We start from the raw sequence: 23,182 nt of genomic DNA on the forward strand, positions 1-23,182 counted from the left end.
TTTGGAGTAGGAACCCATCTTTTACCCTGCCAGAAACCTGATATATATATGACATAAACTCAAAACAGGCAATTTCTGCACTTTGCATAACCTTCAAAAGAGAAGATTCAACCAGTTGTTGGATCCCCCACATTTTCTTTGTCTTCTTAGTTGAAACTTGGCAACACATCACTTCCAACATTCCAGTAGTCATGGGGTAAAAAATATATATAAACAAATACCCTTAATGCAGACACACCATCACTACAACATAGTCTCTTCAAAACTGATTCTTTAAAGCAAAAAAGAAAAGACTTTATCATAGGCAAGATTTAGTATTAGAAGCAATAACCTTGGAAGAAAATTGTTAGTTCCTTAATAAAATCTCTTTAGATAATGATGTGTGCCTAAAATAATGCACCACTTTTAATTGATATAACAGGAATTTGCAATAAATAAACCAGCAAAAAGAAAATTTTAATAAAAAAATTAACTTAATTAACTTTCTAAATTTAGTTCATGGATAGTGCTTATTTTTGGAACAGAACCCTAATTTTAAATCTTACCCATTTCCAACACCTTAACCCTCTGTTAGATTCCTGAGAAAATGATGGAAATTAAACAGCAAATCAAAAAGCCTTTTTTTATCAAAAGAAACCCAAAAAAACGACATTACCGGTCACGAACCATAAGAAACTTGCCGGTTCAAGCCAGAAAGGAAAAATCCGGCCACCGGCCGGTTTAGCGGGATGCTTTTATTGATCATTGTAACCGACTCGGGCTATTAAGAGAATGTGACCGGAAGACCCGGTTTCTGGTTTTGTAAAACCGGCTCAATTATAAATGACCTGATGACCCGGTAAAACTCGAACTATTATTAGATAAACCAACCGGCTTATCCCGTACCCTAACCGGTCCATCCGGTTTCCTTAACCCTCGGTTTTTTATTCCTTCACCAACTCCCTTAACTCGGTTCTCTTTCAATTACCGCTCCCTCTGAAAATCCAATTCAACAGAATTACAAGTAAGCTCTTTTTCTTTTCTTTTTAATTTAATTTTATTTTAATTATTGGTTTGTTTAATGTTAACATGTTTATTATATAGTTTGATGTTGTTTATTTCAATTTCAATTCATGTTAGTTATTTCAGTTATGATAATAATTCTGTCAAATGCAACTGTTCTAATTCTTCGTTTGTTTTTGATGAGTTTAATATAAACATGTTTATTACAATGTTTTTGTTCTTGTTTTTGTTGATGCTGTTATGATAGAAGACTTAAGAATTCTGGGTTTTTTCTTTTGTTTGTTTTAAGGTTGTGAGTGGTGAGAAAATGGCATCAAATTTAGAACCAATACCAATAACATCACAGAAACATGACCCAGCATGGAAACATTGTCAGATGTTTAGGAATGGTGAAAGGGTGCAATTGAAGTGCATATATTGTGGCAAAATATTTAGAGGTGGTGGGATTCATAGGATTAAGGAACATTTGGCCGGTCAAAAGGGTAATGCTTCTACTTGTTTCCATGTTCCATCTGACGTTCGTCTTCTAATGCGAGAAAGTTTGGATGGGGTTGAAGTGAAGAAGAGGAAAAAGCAAAAGATTGCAGAGGAGATGAGTAATGCTAATCAGGTTTCTAGTGAGATAGATACGTATGATAATCAGGTTGACACTAATACTGGACTGCTTATGATTGAAGGACCAGATACACTTCAGCCTAGTTCAAGTTTGTTAGTTAATCGAGAAGGAACAAGTAATGTTTCTGGGGATAGGAGAAAGAGGGGAAAAGGTAAAAGTTCTGCTGCTGAGTCTAATGCTCTTGTAGTTAACACAGTTGGGTTAGGTGCAAAGAGAGTAAACAATCATGTACATGTGGCCATAGGGCGATTTTTGTTTGATATTGGAGCACCTTTGGATGCAGTTAATTCAGTTTATTTCCAGCCAATGGTTGACGCTATTATCTCAGGAGGATCTGGGGTGCTAATGCCTTCGTGTAGTGATCTTCAAGGTTGGATATTGAAGAAATCAGTGGAAGAAGTGAAGAGCGATAATGATAAAGTAACAGCAGCATGGGTAAGGACCGGTTGTTCTATTCTGGTTAATCAATGGAACACTCAAACTGGTAGAATCTTGCTGAACTTTCTGGTGTATTGTCCTGAAGGAACAGTGTTTTTGAAATCTGTGGATGCCTCTAGTGTAATAAATTCTTCAGATGCTCTGTATGAATTACTTAAGCAAGTGGTGGAAGAAGTTGGATCTAAGCATGTCTTACAAGTAATCACTAATGCTGAAGAACAATATATTGTTGCTGGGAGGAGGTTAGCTGAAACTTTCCCTACTCTGTATTGGACCCCTTGTGCAGCACATTGTATAAACTTGATACTTGAAGATTTTGCGAAACTTGAGTGGATAAATGTGATAATTGAGCAAGCTAGATCTATTACGAGATTTGTCTATAACCATAGTGTTGTGTTGAATATGGTAAGAAGGTATACTCTTGGCAATGATATTGTAGAACCAGCAGTCACTTGCTCAGCTACAAACTTTACAACATTGAAACAGATGATTGATCTTAAGAACAACTTGCAGGCTATGGTTACTTCACAGGAGTGGATGGACTGCCCATATTCAAAGAAACCAGGGGGACTGGAGATGTTGGATTTAGTGAGTAATCCATCATTTTGGTCCTCCAGTGTTCTGATTACCCAGTTAACCAATCCTCTCCTTCGAGTTCTGAGAATGGTTGGGAGCAAGAAGAGGCCTGCAATGGGATATGTTTATGCTGGAATGTATCGGGCAAAAGAAACAATTAAAAAAGAATTAGTTAAAAGGAATGAGTATATGATCTATTGGAATATTATAGATCACTGGTGGGAACAACAATGGCATCATCCTCTTCATGGTGCTGGTTTCTACCTTAATCCCAAGTTCTTTTATAGCATGGAAGGAGACATGCCTAATGAGATGCTGTCAGGGATGCTTGATTGTATAGAGAAATTGGTTCCTGATGTAAAAGTCCAGGATAAAATTAGCAAGGAGATAAACTCATACAAAAATACCGTTGGAGATTTTGGGAGGAAGATGGCAGTTAGAGCTAGAGATACTTTACTTCCTGGTGAGAGTATATGTTATAGATTCTTTGTTATTTTTGGCTGCTATATTTTAACTTAAATTCTTTTGTCATAAGTTATGATTCCTGGTAAGAGTATTTAATGGATTCTTTAATATTTCTTGCTACTATATTTCAACTTAAATTCTTTTGTTATAATTTACGTGCCTTGACCAGAAATACTAGAACCATGAAGTCATAAAAATGTTTTCCTTCATGTTTTGGTTTGAATGACATGTTTTTTGGGCCAAGGAATGGCAATTTTGGCCATCGAAGAACTTTCAGAGGAAAAAATCCATGACTAATCATAGGTGATTTGGATTGTTGTACGCATTGTTTTCATTGTTATATATGACTTGAGTTCCAAAGTTTTACTTGTGTGTGGACAATGGATAATATGTTAAACCTACCTGGTATGAAGTACCTTTGTTACATATAGAACATCCATGTTGAAAGCATAATGTGTGTACTTTTCCATCTTAATATCCTGTTGTGATATTCTTTTCCCTAATATCTTAGTAGTAGCTAATCTTTGCTTTTGTATACTGCTTGTTATAGCTGAATGGTGGTCAACATATGGAGGAAGTTGTCCAAATTTGGCTCGTTTGGCTATCCATGTCCTTAGTCAAACTTGCAGTACTCTTGGGCTTAAGCAGAATTCAATTCCTTTTGAAAAATTGCATGAAACAAGGAACTTCTTAGAGCAGCAGCGGTTCAGGGACCTCATCTTTGTTCAATGCAACTTGCAATTAAGACAAATGTAAGTGAAAACTCTCGCATACATGGTTTAGTGTTTGGTGCAAAAAAAAAATCCTATTGTTAGCTAATTAATTTTCTTACAGAGGTTGTGAAAGCAAGGAACAGGTTTCTATGCAACCCATGTCATTTGATGCAACCATTGAAGACTGGGTGATGGGAAATGACGCATTTTTGGAGAACTATACTCATTCAGATTGGACGGCACTTGATCCACTTTCTGTGAACACAATGCTTTTAGGTCCTTCAAGTGATGAAGTTGAGGAGTTAGGTGCAGGTAATTATTGTTTCTTCGATATGATAATCTAACTAAGCAAGTTTCTTTCTTTATTTTTTTATCTATTGAATCTTTTCATGCAGGTTTTGATGATTATGAGATTTTCAATGGAGTGAAAGAGCAGGAAAATGCTGAAGATAATGTAGTAGGCTAGCAGAAGACCATTCAAGAAAGACCATCTCTAATCCAGATAGTCTTAGATGGTGACCAGTGTTTTCTGCACTGATATCAACCAGACAAAAATAGTGTAAGTTAATGTAATTACTATATTCATAGGAATTGCTCCATCATCCTTAAAAATATTAGGAACATCAACAAAGATTAGATTCTTACGTAGGATCCGACAATGTGTTAGCAATTTTTATCAATTCAGGGTTGGACGATTGTACAAAGTTCAAGTATAGACCTGACCTTTCATTTTAACCCAAAAAAGGGCATTTTAAAGCACATGCTTGACCATTTGGCTGATATTTATCTCTGATGTGACTTATCATGGACTTTGCGATCTAGTACCATGAATTGTTGCTAACCTCTGATGTTGGAATTACGTTGTAATAGCTACTTGGCGTTTGATTTCAGTATAATTTTATCATCATGACTGCAGTTCATCCAAGTAGGTTGTCCCTACTGTTCGATCTTTGCCTGAGTATTGAAAAGAAGGATGTGAACCTTCTAGCTGCCCCCATTTGAATCATATTCATTTTTCTACCTTTCCTTTCCGGTTTTTCGATGAGGTTGAAAGCATTAGCAAGTACTAAACTGTAGTATTGCTAGTGGCCAAGAAAAAAACTGTAGTATTGCTGATGCTGAAACACATGATTCTGAAGCAGTGGGTATGGTTAAGACCCAGAAAGAGAAGATTGTAGTCAGGTTCAATAAACAGAGGGAGCAAATGTTAATTTAGAGGTATAAGGTCTTAAGAGATCTGGTAATCTTCCAGTTTCTTCATCTTTTTTTTTTTTCTTTAAATAGGGTGAGGTAGGCTACTTTACCCCAAATTTTACCAATTATTTTTGTCCTTTCTTCTGACCACATTTTTACTTCCCTAATTGAAGAAGCATCTGCAATCATTGGAGGATCAAACTCCAAAGGAAAGGTTAATGCTCATTTCAATTTGTGTTGTAAAGTTTGGATAGTTATGTGCTCATTTGGCAGATCGGTGACAGTATATAGTGGTTGATCATGTCACTTTATTCCTGATAACTAGGAAGAAAATTGGAAATTCCTCAAGATGATTGAAAACTCAAGCTTATCTGACTTTCATTCAGTTCTTTGATATTTAGAAGGTTGGCTACTACTTGAACCACTAGCTCATTCTCTGTGAATATTCAAGTCTCATTTTTGCATCACAAAAACCATTGGATGGCCTGTGAAGAAGTCTTGTTCGCTATTCCACCTCTCTTTTGGGTCTTATTATGCCTTTCATGATTTCTTTTGAGCTAACATGAACACAGTAACAGGTAATGTCCTTGGTGCCCTTCTGGCTAATTTTTACAATGGTATGATTGTGTCGATTTTGAGGTATCTGCTCCAGTAAATTGGTTGTGCTTATGCTTTCCTTCAACATTCTTAAATGGCATATGATCCTCTTAAACTCCGGTACACTCACTTGAGAATGTCATGCAGAAACAGGAACAAGCAAGATTCTAGTTGCCCTGGACTCCTGGTAAACAGGACTTCTTTCTTTTTTTGTCCATGCTATCCCTTCTTGTCCCTTATTCACCTGCTAATTTTAGATTGTGTTTGGTAGATAGTATGCTAACTTTCTTTCATCCATTTGCAAATGCTATCCAACAAGAAAAGAGTTTGTGCAGTTTATTCATTACAGTGCATCAACTTCTCAGTCTTTCCTTTCCATTATTCCTACTCAAGAAAAAGCTAGAATGTCTGAGGTAATTGCTTGACACCGCTTGCCCTGTCTGTTGAAGTACCATATCTAATAGTGGGTATGCACTGATTGTCAGGAAATATGATCAAACTGCTTAATGATTACTTTTATCTGTCCTAAAGAAAAGATGGGTAAAGTATACCAATCAAGTTGCTAAAATGGAACTCTGAATTTTGAACATACAACCTTATTGTCACATCAACAACCACAATAACTATGCCATTTCCTGGGGGTTTTTGGACTTTCAGTGCAGAGAAAAGCACCAATTTTTTTAATGTTTAAGGGAAAACAGACACACTGTTGTGCAATTCAGGCCCACAACTTTAGTCTGTGCTGCTCTTATTGTCTTTGACTTGTAGGATGGGTCAAATGACAGGCTGCTCTCAAATGTAAGGCAAGTTAAAATAAATTAGTTCTGCAATGCAAAGTTTGGTTCATTTCAATTCCAGAACATTGTTTTGGACTAAAATAAAGATGGGGATTGATCAAACTTTCATTTCCAATTTGTGTCTCTGAAGTTTGTTTGATATGTGTACTGAACCAAAAGAAAGCTAGTTCTAATTGATTATAAGAGACTCTTTATTAACTCTGCCAACTTGCAATCTGTTATCTAAAGATATTACAAAATTTTCACTTCCATGATCAAACCTTCGAGACATTGCATAGATATTAACAGGATTTCTTCCTTAAAAAGAAACAATATCTCCTAGTATTTACAAATGACATACAATCCTGACTACAGATGACATTCAGTTAATAAGTTTCTGGAAGGCAAAGAACTGTTGTCTTTCTACCCTGGCTATCTGCCATCTCCCCTGTCGGTGATTGGTAGAGGTGTTGTCGCTTCGATGTCTACATCCCTGTCTTCAAAGGCTGATGAGCATGCACTGCCCTTGTCGAAATATGATGAATCTGGATATGAATGCACATAATCTTCAAACCCAGCACCACGACGTCCGTTACCTTTTCTGCTATCAGATCCACCGGGTGATGGCACCACCTCGGGCAGTGCCACTTCCCCCGCCAAGTATCTCACTACTTGCCTAATTGTAGGCCTTGCCTCCAGCGCGTCATTGGAACACATCAATCCAAGTTTTATCACCACAATAGCCTCTAGCTCATCGAATTCACCATTCAATTTAGGATCCACCACTTCAAGAACTGCTCCACTTTGCCATCTTTCCCACACCCAGTCCACCAAGATCAGCTCCTCAGGCAATGCCTTCGGCTCAATAGGTTTCCTCCCGCATACCACTTCAAGAAGAAATGCACCAAATGCAAACACATCTGAACTTGTAGTAGGTTTGCCAGTTCTTGTAAGTTCAGGTGCTAGGTACCCCAAGGTACCAACCACCCTGGTGGTACTTGGATTTTGGCCATGCTCGTATAACTTGGCAAGACCAAAGTCACCAAGTCTCCCATTTAGCTCAGAATCTAACAGAACATTGCCTGCTTTGATGTCTCTATGAATTACAGTCTGTTCCCATTCTTCATGCAAATATAAAAGACCTGAAGCTACACCTTTGATTATCTTGAACCTCTCTTCCCAACTGAGAACTCGTTTAGGCTCATCAAACAGGTACTTGTCCAAGCTACCGTTCGGCATGAAATCATAGACAAGTAACAGATCACCTCTACACCGACACCATCCTAGCAGCTGAACAAGATTTCTATGGCGAAGACGGCCAATGCTAGCAATCTCAGACACAAATTCTCTCAGGCCTTGTTTCGATTCATGAGAAATTCGCTTGACAGCAACTTGAGTATTTGTACTTGGCAGAGTTCCTTTGTAAACTCTGCCAAATCCACCAAACCCAAGTAGCTCTTTGTCTCTGAAACCCCTTGTTGCTTTCTTGAGTTCTCGGTAAGAGAATCTGTGAGGACCAATGTCCAACTCCCAGGCTTCAATTATGTCTGCATTCTTCAATTTTCTAACAAGGTAAAACGAGATAAAAATTATTGACATCATTATAAGAACAGCCGAAAAGGTAACACATAGAATTAGTACAGTGTGATTCTCTTTCGGCCTTGGAAGAGAAGGCAGAGAAAGTAGAGACAGAGATTCAGCCTCTCCACTCATGTTAAAACTCCAGCCCAAGACATAGTGGGAGCTTGCAAGCAAGCCTGTTGAAGCAGAAAACCCCACAAACATAGAGTCCTGGAGAATTGGTGAGAGATCCACATCAAAGGACAATATGGAGGACCTGGGTTTCTCAGAAAAAGGAGAAAGCTTCACCTCTAATCGATTTCTAGCTGAATCATAATCAATCCAAGCCTGGATCATTCTCCCACTCTTGAGACTTAACTCCTGCTTTGTCGAGTTTTCAAGAAAATATGCAGCAGAAGCTGAAGCATTTGACACCATGCTATTGAGATTAATACCAACATGGTTATCATCTATATCACCAAACTCTAAATCTTTCACGGTATCAAACTCTACTGCAAAAATATGGTTAGTTGAATTCCCATTGTCAGTTGCATTGAGCAAGCCAAGATATTGACTAGGAAAACCTGAAAGTTCTTTCGATGGAGAAAGAGTGAAAGCAAGGCCATGACCACCAAGCTTTGGGTACTCAGGAACCATGGCAAAAGCAAAAGCAGTAGAAAAAGAGAAAACTTTGCTGCTGCTGGAGTTCTTGAACCGAACCGGAGATGAGTAAAAAGCATGGCCACTTACACGAGAAGAAGTATTAGTTAAACAAATTAACCCCTTGCTCCCAATGTCTGCAACACCAGTTAGGCTCATGTTGTTGCCTGCCTCATGAAACCCATTGAAAATGAACTGATCTAGTTGAGAAAAAACTTGGTCTGAACAAACAAGAAAAACCCAGAAAAATACCAACTTCTTTGCCATGAAAAAAGGATGTGGATTTAAATTTTTGGAGCCCTGTGAATCTGAAAAAGAACTTGAAGGAAATAAAATGGTAAGCTGATACATGTAGAAATGTGCTGGTAAACTTTTTGGACGGTAGTTCTGGCTATGCATATTTTGTATTTGGTATGTGTTGTGATTTGATTGGTTGAAGAAAGATTGAAGCAGATACAAGAGGAAAAGAGAGATTAAGAGCATGGGAGAACTTTAAAGGGCATTCAGGGTGTTTTGATCCCACATGGGATTTACAAAAAGTGATTGAAGACAACCTCCTTTTTACCAAGAAGACACCTGAGACAGCCGCCAGTTCCAACCTGGCGGAAAGACAAGTAGTCTCCAGTGTTTACTTCCATAATTCTTTCCCCCTATTTTTCCCTTTTTTTTATTAAATTATACTTAAATTTTATTTTACTTATATAAAATTCATTTAGATTGAGTTTATAACTTCATAATTATTTTGCTTTACATGATTTTTCCAAATACCAAAATTTTGATTGTTTTATATTAATTTTACTAACCAAATGTATTAAATTTAAAGGAATTTTAGATTATTTAATGGTTTTTTCTTGGTTAAAAGATAATAAAAAGCAAAAATATATATTTTATTATAAAATATTACATATGTAATTTCAAAATATTCATATGTGTATATCTTCAACTGTTGGACCGTCGGCTTGACAACAAAGAATTATTTAAACACAAAACATTACAATAATTTTACAAAATGCCCAACATTCTTGATTGAAAATGACATATCATAACATAAACCCACTATTATTTTTCAACTATAACCACATAATCTGACTTTTCTTAGGGAAAAATAAAATTTTGTCCAAACTTGGTTTAGATCGTATTTAAAAATATTTTGTGAACCACCAAAGTATCTCATAATTGCATCTAAGAATTTGACTCATTAATGAGTGCATATTCTCTATCTAAAAAAGTAAAATTCAAATCCCCTCTCCTTCAATTAAAAATAAACTCATAATTTAGTACATAAGCCCTATAGATTAGGACACATTTAGATCCTGATATTCTCAATACCCACCAAAGTCAAATACCCAACACACATTTTAGTGGCAAAACAAAATTTTGTTCCATGTGATGTCTTTCTTGTTTTTGTGATGGTGGGTAAGCACTTTTGCTCTTACATTCTATACAATAATTGACTAGAAAGTAATTTATTACTTAATATAATAACAACATAATATTTTAAAAGATCTTAAAATTATTTAAGAAAATTTAAATAATTTTTTATTATTTTATTATATTTAATCAATTTTTTTTTAAATTAAATATATCATTAACCATCCGTCACATATCATTTAATGTCATATAATATTGAAATGACATGTTGATATATTATAGTAGTGACTTGATATTTTTCACTATCTACCTTAATGTCACATTAATACTATATAAATAAAAAAATAATAAGTGATATTTTAATTTATTTATTGTAATTTTTTATGGATTATTTTTTATGATTTAAAATTTAATTTTTATAAAATTTTTATTTAACTTTTTTACAAATAAAAAGCAATTAAAGAATGTTTTGTTTCACTTATGAATTCTCTTTTTTTTTTTTCACTATCCTTGTAAATTTGAACAAATAATTTAGTCTAATCTATCTCTCCCATATAATTAAAACCAAATTTGTAATTTTCAATAAAATAAAAGAAAAAACAATTTTTTAAAAAAACATTAAATATATTATTTCTCTTTTTTGTGTGGTAAACGTGTCTTTGCTGAATCGGGTGGAGCGATGAAAGTGACCAACTACCCACCACAGATTAACCACGCATGTGACATGTGGGTCAAAGTTAGGAAGCAGCATGAAGCTGCATGATTCTGTGTGGTACAAGATCATCGCCCAGGAGAGGGAGAGAGGGAGAGATTTATGGTACGACTCGGCGTTTGGGCATCAAAATCTGCTGATTAGCTGTGACGTTTTATCTTAAATGCTGTTAAATGTGAGCCACGGGATCTGTTGATAGTAGTGCTGATTGTCGTTGACTCTGAGATAATCTTGGGTTGACTCTTTGCCAAGCAGCCAATGTAATTCTTGCAACCGTCCATCTATTTATTGGTCCGCACAAATAGTTTGATTTATTTATTATATTTTTAAACGATTAATTTAAATTTTTTTATTATTAATATTAATAAATTTATTTAATATATATATATATAAATCATAATCCCATCGGATGATTTTCATTAAATTTTTTATTATAAATACTAATAAGATTTGTCCAGCTTTTAAATAAAAATTTTATTTTCATTAAAAAACATTTTTTTCTTAATTTTAATAACATTGCATAATTTATACATTAATATTACAAAAATTCAATTAATATATGATTGCAATTCCTAAATTAGTTCTTCAAACGTTAGCTATGGACTTGCTCTCAATTCAATGGCTTGGCACCTAAAGAAAGTCAAAAGAAAATTGGACAACAAATTGCTCAGTGAGTTTGGTACACCATCACTTTGCCCTTTTTTTTATTTTAATTTTTTTCATGTTAGAGATATTAATATGGCATAAGATATGATCAATAACTAATACCATAAAATAATTACATGAAAAGCACATATAACCAACAAATATATAATTTATGTATCACTTAAATATTGACTTTTTGGGTTTTTTCTTTTTGTATTATAGGATTCAAATATACATAAAAAATTGGATTTTTTATACTATGTTATTTAATAATTATATTATTTGAAATTGCCAATCCTCTTTTTTTTTTTTCTGAATTCTTTTAGCATAGAAAATTATTGTGCGTGTGAACTGTTTCACGATGAAACCGAATTCTTTTGATATTCAAATATCATAAAATATAAGAATTAAATTGAAAAGATATTAAAAAGAAACGACACTTTTTTTTTTTAAATTGACATTATTTAGCCGTCATGCTTTTATTATTAGATTTTCACATTGATTCTTTTCTTCGAAATTGTTAATTCTAAGGTTCAGTCAAGATTTCAATAGTATTTTCAATAAAATACTTTCAATAGATTTCAATTTGAATTTTTGGTAATGAATTCAGCATTTTTTTTTTCTATGCATTTTGATAATTGGCAAATCAAACTCTTGTGTTTTGGCCTCTGATTCTCCATCAAGAAAAAGTCAACGGATGAGTCGACATTCTCCTTTAAGTAATCGTACCCTCCAAGCATGCCAAATAAAGTTGCTAGAAAGAAAGAAGAAATTTACAAAAGTTCTTTTCGAATAGGACTTGACTTAGATAACGTATCACAATGGAATCTTTTCTCCTTTATTTTCTTTTTTATTTTTTAATATATAAAGTTTATGTTCATTGACAAACTACACTACAAAGAAGAAAAGAAAAATAAATGTTTATTTGTTGATATATATATTTAATTCCATGGATTCCTTGTTTGAATTCTATTTCTCTTTGGGGTTCTCCAATCTTGGTCTTGTTTGAAAGCCAAATAGTAGTACTTTATCAAATCTAAATGTTTTTTTTTAGAAATAATTAATGATCTAAAATGGGTACCAAATGGTTTTCTAGCTACCCAAACATTTCTAATAGTTTGGCCATTGTTTTTTTTTTTTCATATATTTTATGTAATTTTTTATATAATATTTTTTAAAAAAATTGAATTATTCAAACAAATATAAATAAATCTTTATTTTTTTTTTACGTTCTATCAAGCTTTTTCTTTTTTATTTCAAGTCGAATAAATCATTATAATTAATGATTGACTAATTATTTTTAATAAAATATCACATGGTATTTTTATATCTTGGTGACATTAACATAACGTTGATGTAAAAATTATAAAATTTCATGTGATTATGTCATATCACATTAGTTTGTTACATCATCATCCACCATGACATATTAATATATCATGTCAATATCATGAGACATAAAATGATAAGTGACGGTTTAACTAAAAATAATTAATTAATCCTTAATTATAAGTATTTAATTAACTCAAAATAAAAGTATAAGATATTGACTTAATTGAACGTAATACAAGAATGAAGTTTATTTGAATTTCTTTAAATAATTCAGAAACTTTTTTAAATACTATACCTTTTCTCTTTTTGATGTAATTAAAGAAAGGACAAATTATGCTAATTAATCTTGTTTTCAATTAATTAATTAAACTGAGATTGCAATTTCTTTTTAATTTCAAAGGTGTGGGCTGTTGATCCCTTTTATGGTAGTGGATTTCCGAGTTGAAACCTTTTGTCAAGGCTTTGATTATATGTCAAATTATATTTTAAAATTAGTCCTCAAAATGTTATTAAGAGATATAAATGGATTGTCTTTTCTCTAATAAAGAAACAAGATACCAATTATTGATTATAAACGCAATATTATTTTTTAATCAAACTCGGGATTGTTAATTAATTCATAATAGTAAGTTTTCTCTCCTAATTATAATGTTTAAGACTCTTTATGGGCAGATTGTTATCTACATGTGGAAATCAACAACTACTCCAAAGCCTTCAAATAAAGTTATCTCATAAAAATATTATTGCATTCACAAATTCAAATAAACTTATAACTTTAAGAACTGTTCAATTTTGTCCTTGTTTTAATTAGTTTCCAATTTGTAATTCTATTAACTTTTGTTGCAATTAAGGACAAATGCTGTTTTGGGTTTGAGCCCAGCTAATGTGTACGACTCAAGTGGGCTTCAATGATGAATGGAAGTTTTAATTTCTTTGATTTCTAAATGGGCCAACCACAGCCCACTTGACTTTTTGTTTTACTAAACAAAGAAAACAATAGAAAATTTTAAAACCAAAATCAATAAAAAAAAAAAAGAAAAAAGGGTAAAAATATTTGTAGAAAGATGCGAGGAACTGATATAATTTTCATTTACATCAACATTCTTGTTGTATTTGTAAGTTGCAAAAGAATTTTTCGAATTCGATTTTCAAATTTTGGAATTGTCAAAACATTTATCCAAATATATCAAAGCATAGATAAACAAATATTACATATATAAAACTTTTTGCAATTGCTGACGTGGTCCTCTGCCACCTCCGACGGTGGAAGAAAATTAGGGGAAAAATGATCATTCCATGAATCAAACAGTTTCTTAGAGGAAGCTTAGGAACAGTGAGGAAATGACTAGTTCATTCCCTGGAATCAAAGATACCCTTTTTGTATGGATACTCCAAAGATGCAGGAGAATAACATAAAAATGATTGGAAACAAAGCAAGAGCAAACATCTAAAGATTTAACAAAGTGTAGATTCCTAGCACAAAAATAGAGGATACAAATCCACTTAAAACAAAAGGAAACAATACTATGGAATATCTCACATGATCACTTAAAGAAAAGGGTTTTTCTTTCTTTCTACCCAATATATAGACAAGGCCTATCATTTGTAAGTACAACTTCCGTCATCACTTCTAGCAGTGGGGTCAAAGTTATCCGCACCTGGATCAGTACAACCTTCAGGAACTGGAACACCAATTTGCTGGGCTGCTTTGCCTGCAACACCACCAACAATAGAGAAAAGAGCGAAGAGCTGGTGAATACTTCTTTTTTGAATACAAGATAACATTACTCGGCGTGCAAATTTAGATGCAAACCTCCCATCAAGGCCTCTAGGATAAAGGGGTCTAACCGTAGAAAGTTCCTCTCTTGATAGAATCCTCATTGGCGTCTCCAAGAGCAGCCTCGCTCAAGTACTTGTCAGCCAATTGGACTCTCTTCACATTCTCTTGCTCTGCAACAAGCATGTTTCCGTACTCCAGGAGCTTCTCGATGGTCATCTTGGGTTGCTCGAAAGTTGGAGGTCCTTCCCTTGAGTTCACCAGTTTCTTGCCGACGGTGTCAACTCCAACCTCACTGACCCACTTCCTCACTTCGTCATCGTAAACTCTGGCCCTCAGGGCACCGAAGAAGTCTGCAAATTGCAAAGCATACTGTTAATGTTCATTTCTGGTAGAAAACAGCTGGGAAATTTGATAGGAAACTGGTTGGAAGTGAGACTTTACCAATGGATTGGCCAGGGAAGGTGTCAACGAGCTTGACAATGTCATCATCTGGAACATTGTCAGTCCTGAAGATACCTTTGCAGACACCAATTCTGTCATCCCTGGTAGGTGCCCAGTAGAACTTCTCCATACGACCATCACGGATGAGAGGAGCATACAATGTTGAGAAATCGTTGCCGGTGACGATGATGGGGACACGAGGATTCTCTTCCTTGTTGTACATACCAGGGAGCTGCACATTTGTGGGGTTATCAGCAATGTTCATGAGGGTAGCATTCACCATTTGGTTGTTGACGGTGTATTGGGTGGTTCCTCCAAGACGACCAGCTCCTGCATCAAGATCGTTGATGAAGAGGCAGCACATTTTCCCCTTCCTGATGATATCAGCTGCCTCACGGTACCTTTGCCTGATCAACTTGGCGGGCTCTCCTGCGTTTCCACTTTCCAATTCTCCAGCACTCATCATAATTGGGCTGAAATTCATCATCAGAAATCATCAGCTTCTTTCTAACATGTTCAACTATTTAGGCATGTTTGTTAACATCAATCTGTTTTAGGAAATCATGAACTCACTTGATTCCCATCTTGGCAAAGACGAGCTCACATTGGAAAGATTTTCCTTGACCTTTGCCTCCCCAGATACCCAAGATGAGAGGAACCTGTAAAAGGAAATTGTACAAATTATTCAACACAAGAACTTAACTTAGCACCCAAAAATTGAAGGTTCTTAAGTGAAATTTTTAACTTTGTACCTTAATGTTAGGGAGGGTCATGAAGTTCTTGGAGATGTGAACAACAAGCTTGTCCATGAAGGCAGGGGCAATGTAGAAACCATCCACGTTGTTGTCCAAGTTGTATCTAAATTATGTAAAATCCCAAACTCATGAATAAAACAACAACTAAATTTCATTCAAAAGTCAAGCAAGCATAAAAATAATTTCTTTGAATTTTTCTTTTTATATATATAAATATACTTACGTGCGAAGCCCTTGGCTGAGGTATTCATAGGAACTCATGACGGCATAGTGAGTTCCATCGTTCATGGGGGCCTGGAACAGGGAGTCCACCATACCTTTCCCTCTGGTAATGTCTTGTTGGTCATCAGATTCATCATAAGCAAGGCCTCTCCATTTGTCCTTGTCGGTCTGCTTTTCTTCATCGGTGCTTTCTGTTGATGCAACAACCTTGAAGCTCACTGATGGAAGCTTGCTGTTGCTGAATCTTGAGCTCACTTTCTTCAAGCTGCTCCCCAAGAAAGCTGAGCTTGGAACTGCAGCTCCAGCACCAGAGCCATTCAAGCTCAACTGCACGAAAACATAACATACTCCTCTTTAAACCATGACTGAACATCCTCTAATCCAATTTGCCAATTCATATCTCATTCTTAAATGACCAAGTTTAGACTCAATTCATTAGATGAAAAACCTTATCTAAGTTAGTTTAAGTTCCACGAAACTTCATACAGTTTTACTTCCTAAAACTATACACAATCAAAAACTTGCATGCTTTTACTTACACAGTGACAAATTCTTGCATGTTTTATCATATTAAAAAAACAATTCTGGCATGTTTTAAAACTTTCTCATGTCGTAATATATTAATTTACACGCATGTGCAGACCCACATATATTTAAAAGAATCGAATCTAGATATAAAAAGAAATGTAAGTATGGTCAATGAAAATCAACGTGACCCTTTAAACAATAAAGTAAGCTAAGCAAAAACAAGAGTATACCGGTGCTCGGTTGACTGCACCAATGGTGGAGACGGCAGCTGCCATGGAGGGTTGAACTGTAACGAGAGTAGGGAGTGGAGGGGGAGGAGAGCAGTTTGGGGAATGGCTCAATGGAGGGAGTGTGTGGCCTTTGACGATCGAAAGTGAGCATGGGGCAAAACTTATAATGATAATTTTGTGTGTACAAAAATTAAGGATGTTTTTTCCATTTGTTGGAAGCCACACAATCAAGATTGAACATGCAGCCACGTGGCAGATGTAGATTGCTTGCAATTTCCAGACTCTACATGGATCCTTGAGGTTACCCTTTAAGGTTGTTTCTTTGCCACTAAATATTTCTCTTCTTCTTATTATTACCACACAAGGTTTTTTGTTCTTGTTTTTTTTTCCCCCTTTATTATTTTTTCCTCATTTTTTTTCTTTGGCTAAGAGATAAGGGGAGAGATGAGGTGAAGAAACTGTTTGTGATTTCAATTTAATTCCATTATTTGTGTCAATTCTTGTTGTCACTATTAGAGGTTGGTATGCTTCTTGGGATGGGCCATTGGGGTCCCAATTTAGAAAGGGCTTCAGATTGTGAAAGCTATATGAACTTCTAAAAATATCTAAAGAACTAGTGGATAGAATTTAAAAGAATAAGAAATGGCAAATTTTTTTGGTCTAATTTTTCTGATTTTCATTCTCCAATTGCTTTGGGTTTTTGATATTTGTCCATAATTAAATATGAACACTAAAATAGTGTGAAATTAGCACATTTTTTAAGGTTTAGAAAAATGTGGGTAAAAAAGGAGGGGAAAAAGAAGAGACAAAACATTGATTGGTAGGAATTTTGTTTCAAAAGTTGAATGAGTTTCTCCTTGTATTTAGGCTAAAAGGCTAAAACCCTTATGCAAATATGAAAGACTGAGAATTTTTTGCAGGACCCCAAAAGGAAAAGACAGAGAAAGCAAAGGCAAAAGGTGAGGGGAAAATTTGTGGCAATGAGGTCTTAACCATAGAGCCCATAATTTGACAGTTCATGACTTGGACATGTCAGCCCAACAACGTGGCCTCATTCAGGGCCACAAATCAAAACCATTTCAATGGAGGAGTGGGTTATGGAGAGGGGAAAAAACTAGGGAAAAAAAGAAGAAAAATTGATGGAAAACACCCTGGTTTTACTATCTTTGTAGATTAGAGTCAAAACTCTGATGCTAATTGCAATATTATAAATTCATTACATAATAAGTTTTAATTGATATTATGATTGAGATATTGGGTTAAGTATACACATCAAAAATATCTTCGAATTACATAATTGATTTGAGATGTCGATAGTTAACAGAGTTTGGGTTTAAGCTCATTAGATCAGCTAATATTGATACTAGGAGAAAAGAGCAGATTAAACAAATAATTTTAACAGAAATTGGGAAGTGTTTGAAACTGAAACAATTGCAAGTAGCCTATCAGCAAGTAGGCAAAGACATAGTCTTATACAGTCAAGTTTTCCCCACATTGGTCCACTTATTCCCCAATTGCAGCAAACATGCAGCACTTGAGAAACAGACAGTAGCCATCAGTCATCATAGTTTGTGGAACCCTCCCCCTTTGCTGTGTCCTAATAACAGATTAATAAGAAACTTCAAACATTAAATTTAGAGTGGGGTTCAGATGTATACTTTTTTGCTTATGAATGAAATCTAGGCCAATTTAGTTCATGATGATCCTGCAACAAATGGTACTCTTCTATTGCAATTTCGATATGTGTCACCGGATATTATTTTCTTTAAAATATTAACTAGATGAAATATATAACGTTCATACTTATAAATCTTTCAAAATTTTTTTATTAGTTCGATGTGAAATTAAAATATTTTATTTATTTTTTTAAAACACTTGACATGATGCATGCACTATTAATCAAGGTACTCTCCAGAACTAATAGTACTCTTCTGTTAGCTTCACAAAGTTATGATGTAAAGCTAACAACTTCAATCTATGTATCACGAATTACTTTTTATTTTTTTTTAAAAAAAAGATTAATTTAATGAGACGTGTAATGTCTGTCTTTGAAATTATTATATTATAAAAATAAAATATATACTAATAAGTTATAAACTGAGTCGCCGACAGCTAAAATTTGGCAGAAAAGAGTACTAATTGGAGGTAAGATGCATTCTTACCGATAATCTATTGCTTTTAGCCTTGTTTCTGTCAAAACTACAGTTGGGAATGTGATACATGCAAAGGCATATAGAGGTAAGTATGGCAAGAGCTAGAGCAGGCCATAGCCCCTTCCAAATGGAAAGAAAGGAGTTGATAATTGATCCATGATAAAGAAAGACACTATCATCGTTAAACTCGAAAGCCGAAAAGCTAACCTCCCCATCCACCATCCCACAACACCTATCTCTCACCCTTCTCATGCATAGATTTCATTGCAAAACAAAGAAGTTAAACAGTTACCATGACATGACAGAAAGTAGGTTCATGTCACTGCAAAACAGCATCCTTGTCTCCCTATCTTTCTCTCACACTTTTTGAACATTCCCCTCTTTCACTTCTAGAGCCTTGAATCATAAAGATAAAGAGATAACAAGCATAAGTACTTAAAACACTTACCAACTGTGGCTGACACGTGCAATGTTATGTTACTGATCTTAGGATGGGAGTCGGATCCGAATATGTGTTTTAAAAAGGTTATAAATTTTTTTTATATATTTAGAAGATTGGGCTTTTATATTTATGTTCATCGAATCTATGTCGGTCGTGTATATATACATACTTAACAAGGTACTTATAAATATAAATTAGCTGAGTTTCTAACTTGGCCATTGAGATGAGTCTGATGAGAAACGTGTGACTACCGACCATTATTAAGTGGCCAACAGCCAAACCTGATTAAATGTAAGAATAAAATAAGCATAATAATGGAGAAGGAACCCAAAACCAACTTGGATAAAGAATTATAATTATTGGGAAGTAAACAAATCCAGACAAATAGCTGTCGTGAGTCGTGCTCTCTAGTATATCCAATCCCTAAGCTAGGAATTTATGCATGTAAAGCAATATAATTTTGTTCTCATTAGCTAAAAGGATCAATCTTTTCTTTGAGCCGTAATGCACCAGCTTATGGAACTTGATTTTGACTGAAAGGTTAAAGTAATTAATAATTTTCCATAAATTCATCATGTAGTTCTTCACGAAACCTTGGACTAATCTAGTAATGGAGGCAGTTCCCATTTGCTGAGTACAGATCAAAAGATTATTGCGTAAATTCCGCTTATAATTTTTATGATTTTTTATATTTTTTTAAAATCACGTAATTTAAGTCTAAAAAGATATTGAATCAGTGGTACTTAATCCGGATTAATAGAACGTAATTGTTCATATGGAGAATGTTGACACTACCAAACTATATGCATAAAATGATATGGGGTGGTTTGAGTTGCAGTTGGCTCCCAAAGAGAAAAAGAACACTGATTTCAAGATTTGAATGAGCATAGCCTACTTTAGCACAGTAGAGATTAAGAAACTTTTTTTATTTGAATATTTGCATTAGAGATTAAGAAACTAGAAAGATTATTAATTACTTTCATCTAGAAGATCCCATGGAATAGCAAAAACATACAAAAATCATTGAGAATCAACCAAGTTCTGTAGTTCAGACCATATGCTACTCATTTTCAGAATCATCACCAAAGATTTTGTCTTCTGAATCTTTTGGTATCTGTCATACAAAGATTAAGAAAAGGATTATGTTGACATATTCTAAGCTCCAAAGGTCAGTGACCCTTCTACAACTTCTTTAATTTCACAACTGCCATGTAAAGGGAGAGATAAATAGGATTCTATTGTACTTGTCTACATGATGACATTCTTCATTAAGAATACTTTACATTATATCATTCAATTATCCTCTAAATTTTTTAGAGCCCAATCAATCATGATGATGATTGAGTCTTCCATTAAAGTAGCCTTATTTGTGATGCATAAAAAGGCCCTTTCAAGACATAAATTAGGAAAACTTTCCATATATGAGAATGACAATGTAGGCCACAAAGGAGACCCAAAAGAACAAGCATTCAGGTAAAGTGATGATATCCCCTTGGGCTTAACAAAAACCTACTTCTCCAAGCCTTTTAAAAGGTGATGGTTGTATAAAAGAGCCAAATCTTAAAGACTTCTTTGTTCCTGAACAAACCAGCTCTAACCCTTTTAGTACTACAGAAAAATACATCATTGACACAGATAAATTAGCAAGAAAAAGCTTGGGAAAATGACAGGGCTTGGCTCTTCATGTGGAGCTTGCAAATTCCTGAGGAGAAAGTGCACGAGCGAATGCGTTTTTGCACCTTACTTTTGTTACGATGAGGCTGCAAGTCACTTTGCGGCAGTGCACAAGGTGTTTGGTGCTAGCAATGTTTCCAAGCTACTGTTACACCTACCGATGCATAATCGAAGTGATGCTGCTGTCACTATATCTTATGAAGCACTGGCACGGATGCGGGACCCGATATACGGTTGTGTTGCTCATATCTTTGCACTTCAACAACAGGTTTCGATGTTGCTGCTACTGCAACTTTTCTCTTGATCAATACCTGTAAAAAACCATGCTAATATTCATGCAATGTTGTTCACTGAATTCATCACCGTGCAGGTTGCCAACCTACAAGAGGAGATAGAAATTCTCATCAACCAAATGGCCAATCATGCTGCTGATCAGGTTCCCAGCTGTGGAAATACTCAAGCAGCTACTTACCCGGATGGTAAGATACAGTTTGCTTCCCTGCATGAAACAATCAGCACAGTCTATTACCAAGATGAACAAGCTGCACTGCCCACTAACCATCCAGGACTTTTAACTGGAAATCAAATACTCGATGCTCAGTTGTGTGAACCACTACCTCCTTCATACGAATGGGAAGACCAGAACTTTCTCTGTAACTTCTACCAAAACCCTCCAGAAATAAACTTGGAAGGCGTGGAATCAGGAATTCTCATAGATTATCCATGCATGGGAAGCAGTGGTACCACTACAAACTGGGAAGGTCCAAGCTGGTAGTAACTTTCCAGCTTTCATAGCTTGGAATTGATCGTTTGAGACAAGTACAGTGGCTCCACAAGGGATAAGTTTTGTACCAGGCATGATGTAATTTATGTTAGATTACCATGATTCTTATGACGAATGTTTATGTTTGTTCTAATTTGAATTTTTGAAATAAGCACCTTGTGTTATAATGTATTTCATGTTTATACTTAGCAAATCATGCACATAAAAAAACATGAACTCTTCTTTTTCTTATAGCAATTTTGAATGTAAAGCAACCAAATATGATAATTTATTAAGTAAAGATGAAGCAAGAACTTGCTATTAAGGATGTCACAAAACAGGGAGGTGATCATGCCAAAGTCAAAGCCCATGTCTGTTGCAGGCACACAAGTTATAAACAAAGAATGGAAAGGAAGTCTTTGTTTATTGATATCTAGAGGAGCTTTAGATAATACCCTAATGTTAATTTTCTCCTTCGTCCAACTTAACTTGTCATAAAACTACTGGCAACTTAATCAGTCAGAAGCAGAGCAGACAAAAGCCATTGAAGGATAACTTTTGTTAATTCTATTAAACAAAAGGGTTCTTACAGGGAAGGGAAAGTATGAGAAGACAAGGGTAGAAACTAGAACTCTAGAACTAGCTCCTCAACAAATCCATGATATAGTTCTGCATTCTTAGCAACTGGGAGGCAACAGATTATACAAAATCTTGTCAAGAAGTGGTCAGGTAGAACCGATTTAGAATTATGAACTGTTCTTGTTCCCTTCAATTCTGTCTTTGTTCTAAAAACAAACTCAGTGTAAAAACAAGTTTTAGTGATTCGTTTACTAAAATTTGTCCAAACTGAAGATGCATGAACTTACAAGGAATCCAAGGTAAACAATCTGTCACATTGGAAGAAATAACTTGGTTCTGTTTCTGGATTTGCTGGGATGCTCTTACATGGATTAGATCAGTAGCCATCAAGAGACTTTGGGCTTATGAAACCAATATATTCATGATATCACAGATTTGAGTCAAGTTTGATCAGGCTTTCCAGTTGGGCTTGTGTATTGGAAAAGGTGAAAAGAAGAAATGATTGAAACCATCAAGAGAATATAGGCCTATTAAGTAAGAGGAAGCGAAAGATCCACGGATGAATACACAAAATGTGCTGTTAGGGGAAAAGGACTTTCCTTTTAGTGAGAAGAAGGTCCAGTGGCATGAACACTCTGACTGGGCCTATCTTGATCATGTTACAGTGCTTCACATACAAAAAGAACTGCCCAAAGTCCAAGCCCACAAAAATCCAGATGCAACCAATGTTAAAGGCTTAAAGGCACCGTCATTTTTCCAATCAAATGATCCCATTCCACATTTTCCCTTCAATTTGCATCGCTTACTGTGACGATTTATACTAATTTCTGTAAGGTATTATCCATTTTAATCTACTGCTCTTATTATTTTATCTCACAAAAGATCCCTCACAGGTTAAAAGTAGTGTAAATCTTTATATGTCCAGTATCACTCCAGTAGATAACGAATGTAAGGTTCT

At 34.9% G+C, this 23,182-nt stretch overlaps 4 protein-coding genes across 5 annotated transcripts; 2 read left to right on the forward strand and 2 right to left on the reverse strand.

The window, feature by feature from the left end:
* The first annotated feature begins 864 nt into the window (after positions 1-864).
* On the forward strand, positions 865-4,569 carry LOC18586057 (uncharacterized). The gene is made up of 5 exons (XM_007009203.3): positions 865-1,003; positions 1,292-3,095; positions 3,648-3,849; positions 3,932-4,122; positions 4,206-4,569. Exons 2-5 carry the CDS (start codon positions 1,310-1,312, stop codon positions 4,274-4,276), a joined length of 2,250 nt encoding a protein of 749 aa, XP_007009265.3. The 5' UTR covers positions 865-1,003; positions 1,292-1,309; the 3' UTR covers positions 4,277-4,569.
* Positions 4,570-6,479: 1,910 nt separating this feature from the next.
* On the reverse strand, positions 6,480-9,115 carry LOC18586058 (L-type lectin-domain containing receptor kinase S.4-like). The gene has a single exon (XM_018128568.2). It carries the CDS (start codon positions 9,078-9,080, stop codon positions 6,810-6,812), a length of 2,271 nt encoding a protein of 756 aa, XP_017984057.2. The 5' UTR covers positions 9,081-9,115; the 3' UTR covers positions 6,480-6,809.
* Positions 9,116-14,105: 4,990 nt separating this feature from the next.
* On the reverse strand, positions 14,106-16,775 carry RCA (rubisco activase). 2 transcript variants are annotated; one of them, XM_007009206.3, is made up of 7 exons: positions 16,614-16,775; positions 15,857-16,182; positions 15,631-15,736; positions 15,452-15,537; positions 14,879-15,351; positions 14,506-14,787; positions 14,106-14,369 (listed from the first exon to the last, which is right to left on the reverse strand). In XM_007009206.3, the coding sequence occupies exons 1-7, from the start codon at positions 16,656-16,658 to the stop codon at positions 14,257-14,259; spliced, it is 1,431 nt and encodes a 476-aa protein (XP_007009268.1). In that variant the 5' UTR covers positions 16,659-16,775; the 3' UTR covers positions 14,106-14,256. The 2 variants fall into 2 exon arrangements, with proteins under 2 accessions (XP_007009268.1, XP_007009267.1); XM_007009205.3 differs by having other exon boundaries at positions 14,471-14,787.
* Positions 16,776-20,798: 4,023 nt separating this feature from the next.
* Positions 20,799-21,822, forward strand: LOC18586060 (LOB domain-containing protein 14-like). The gene is made up of 2 exons (XM_007009207.3): positions 20,799-21,150; positions 21,253-21,822. The coding sequence occupies exons 1-2, from the start codon at positions 20,872-20,874 to the stop codon at positions 21,655-21,657; spliced, it is 684 nt and encodes a 227-aa protein (XP_007009269.1). The 5' UTR covers positions 20,799-20,871; the 3' UTR covers positions 21,658-21,822.
* The last annotated feature ends 1,360 nt before the right edge of the window (positions 21,823-23,182 follow it).

Source organism: Theobroma cacao, chromosome 10 (genome assembly GCF_053813885.1).
Source record: "Theobroma cacao isolate CCN51 chromosome 10, ASM5381388v1, whole genome shotgun sequence".
Taxonomy (NCBI): domain Eukaryota; kingdom Viridiplantae; phylum Streptophyta; class Magnoliopsida; order Malvales; family Malvaceae; genus Theobroma; species Theobroma cacao.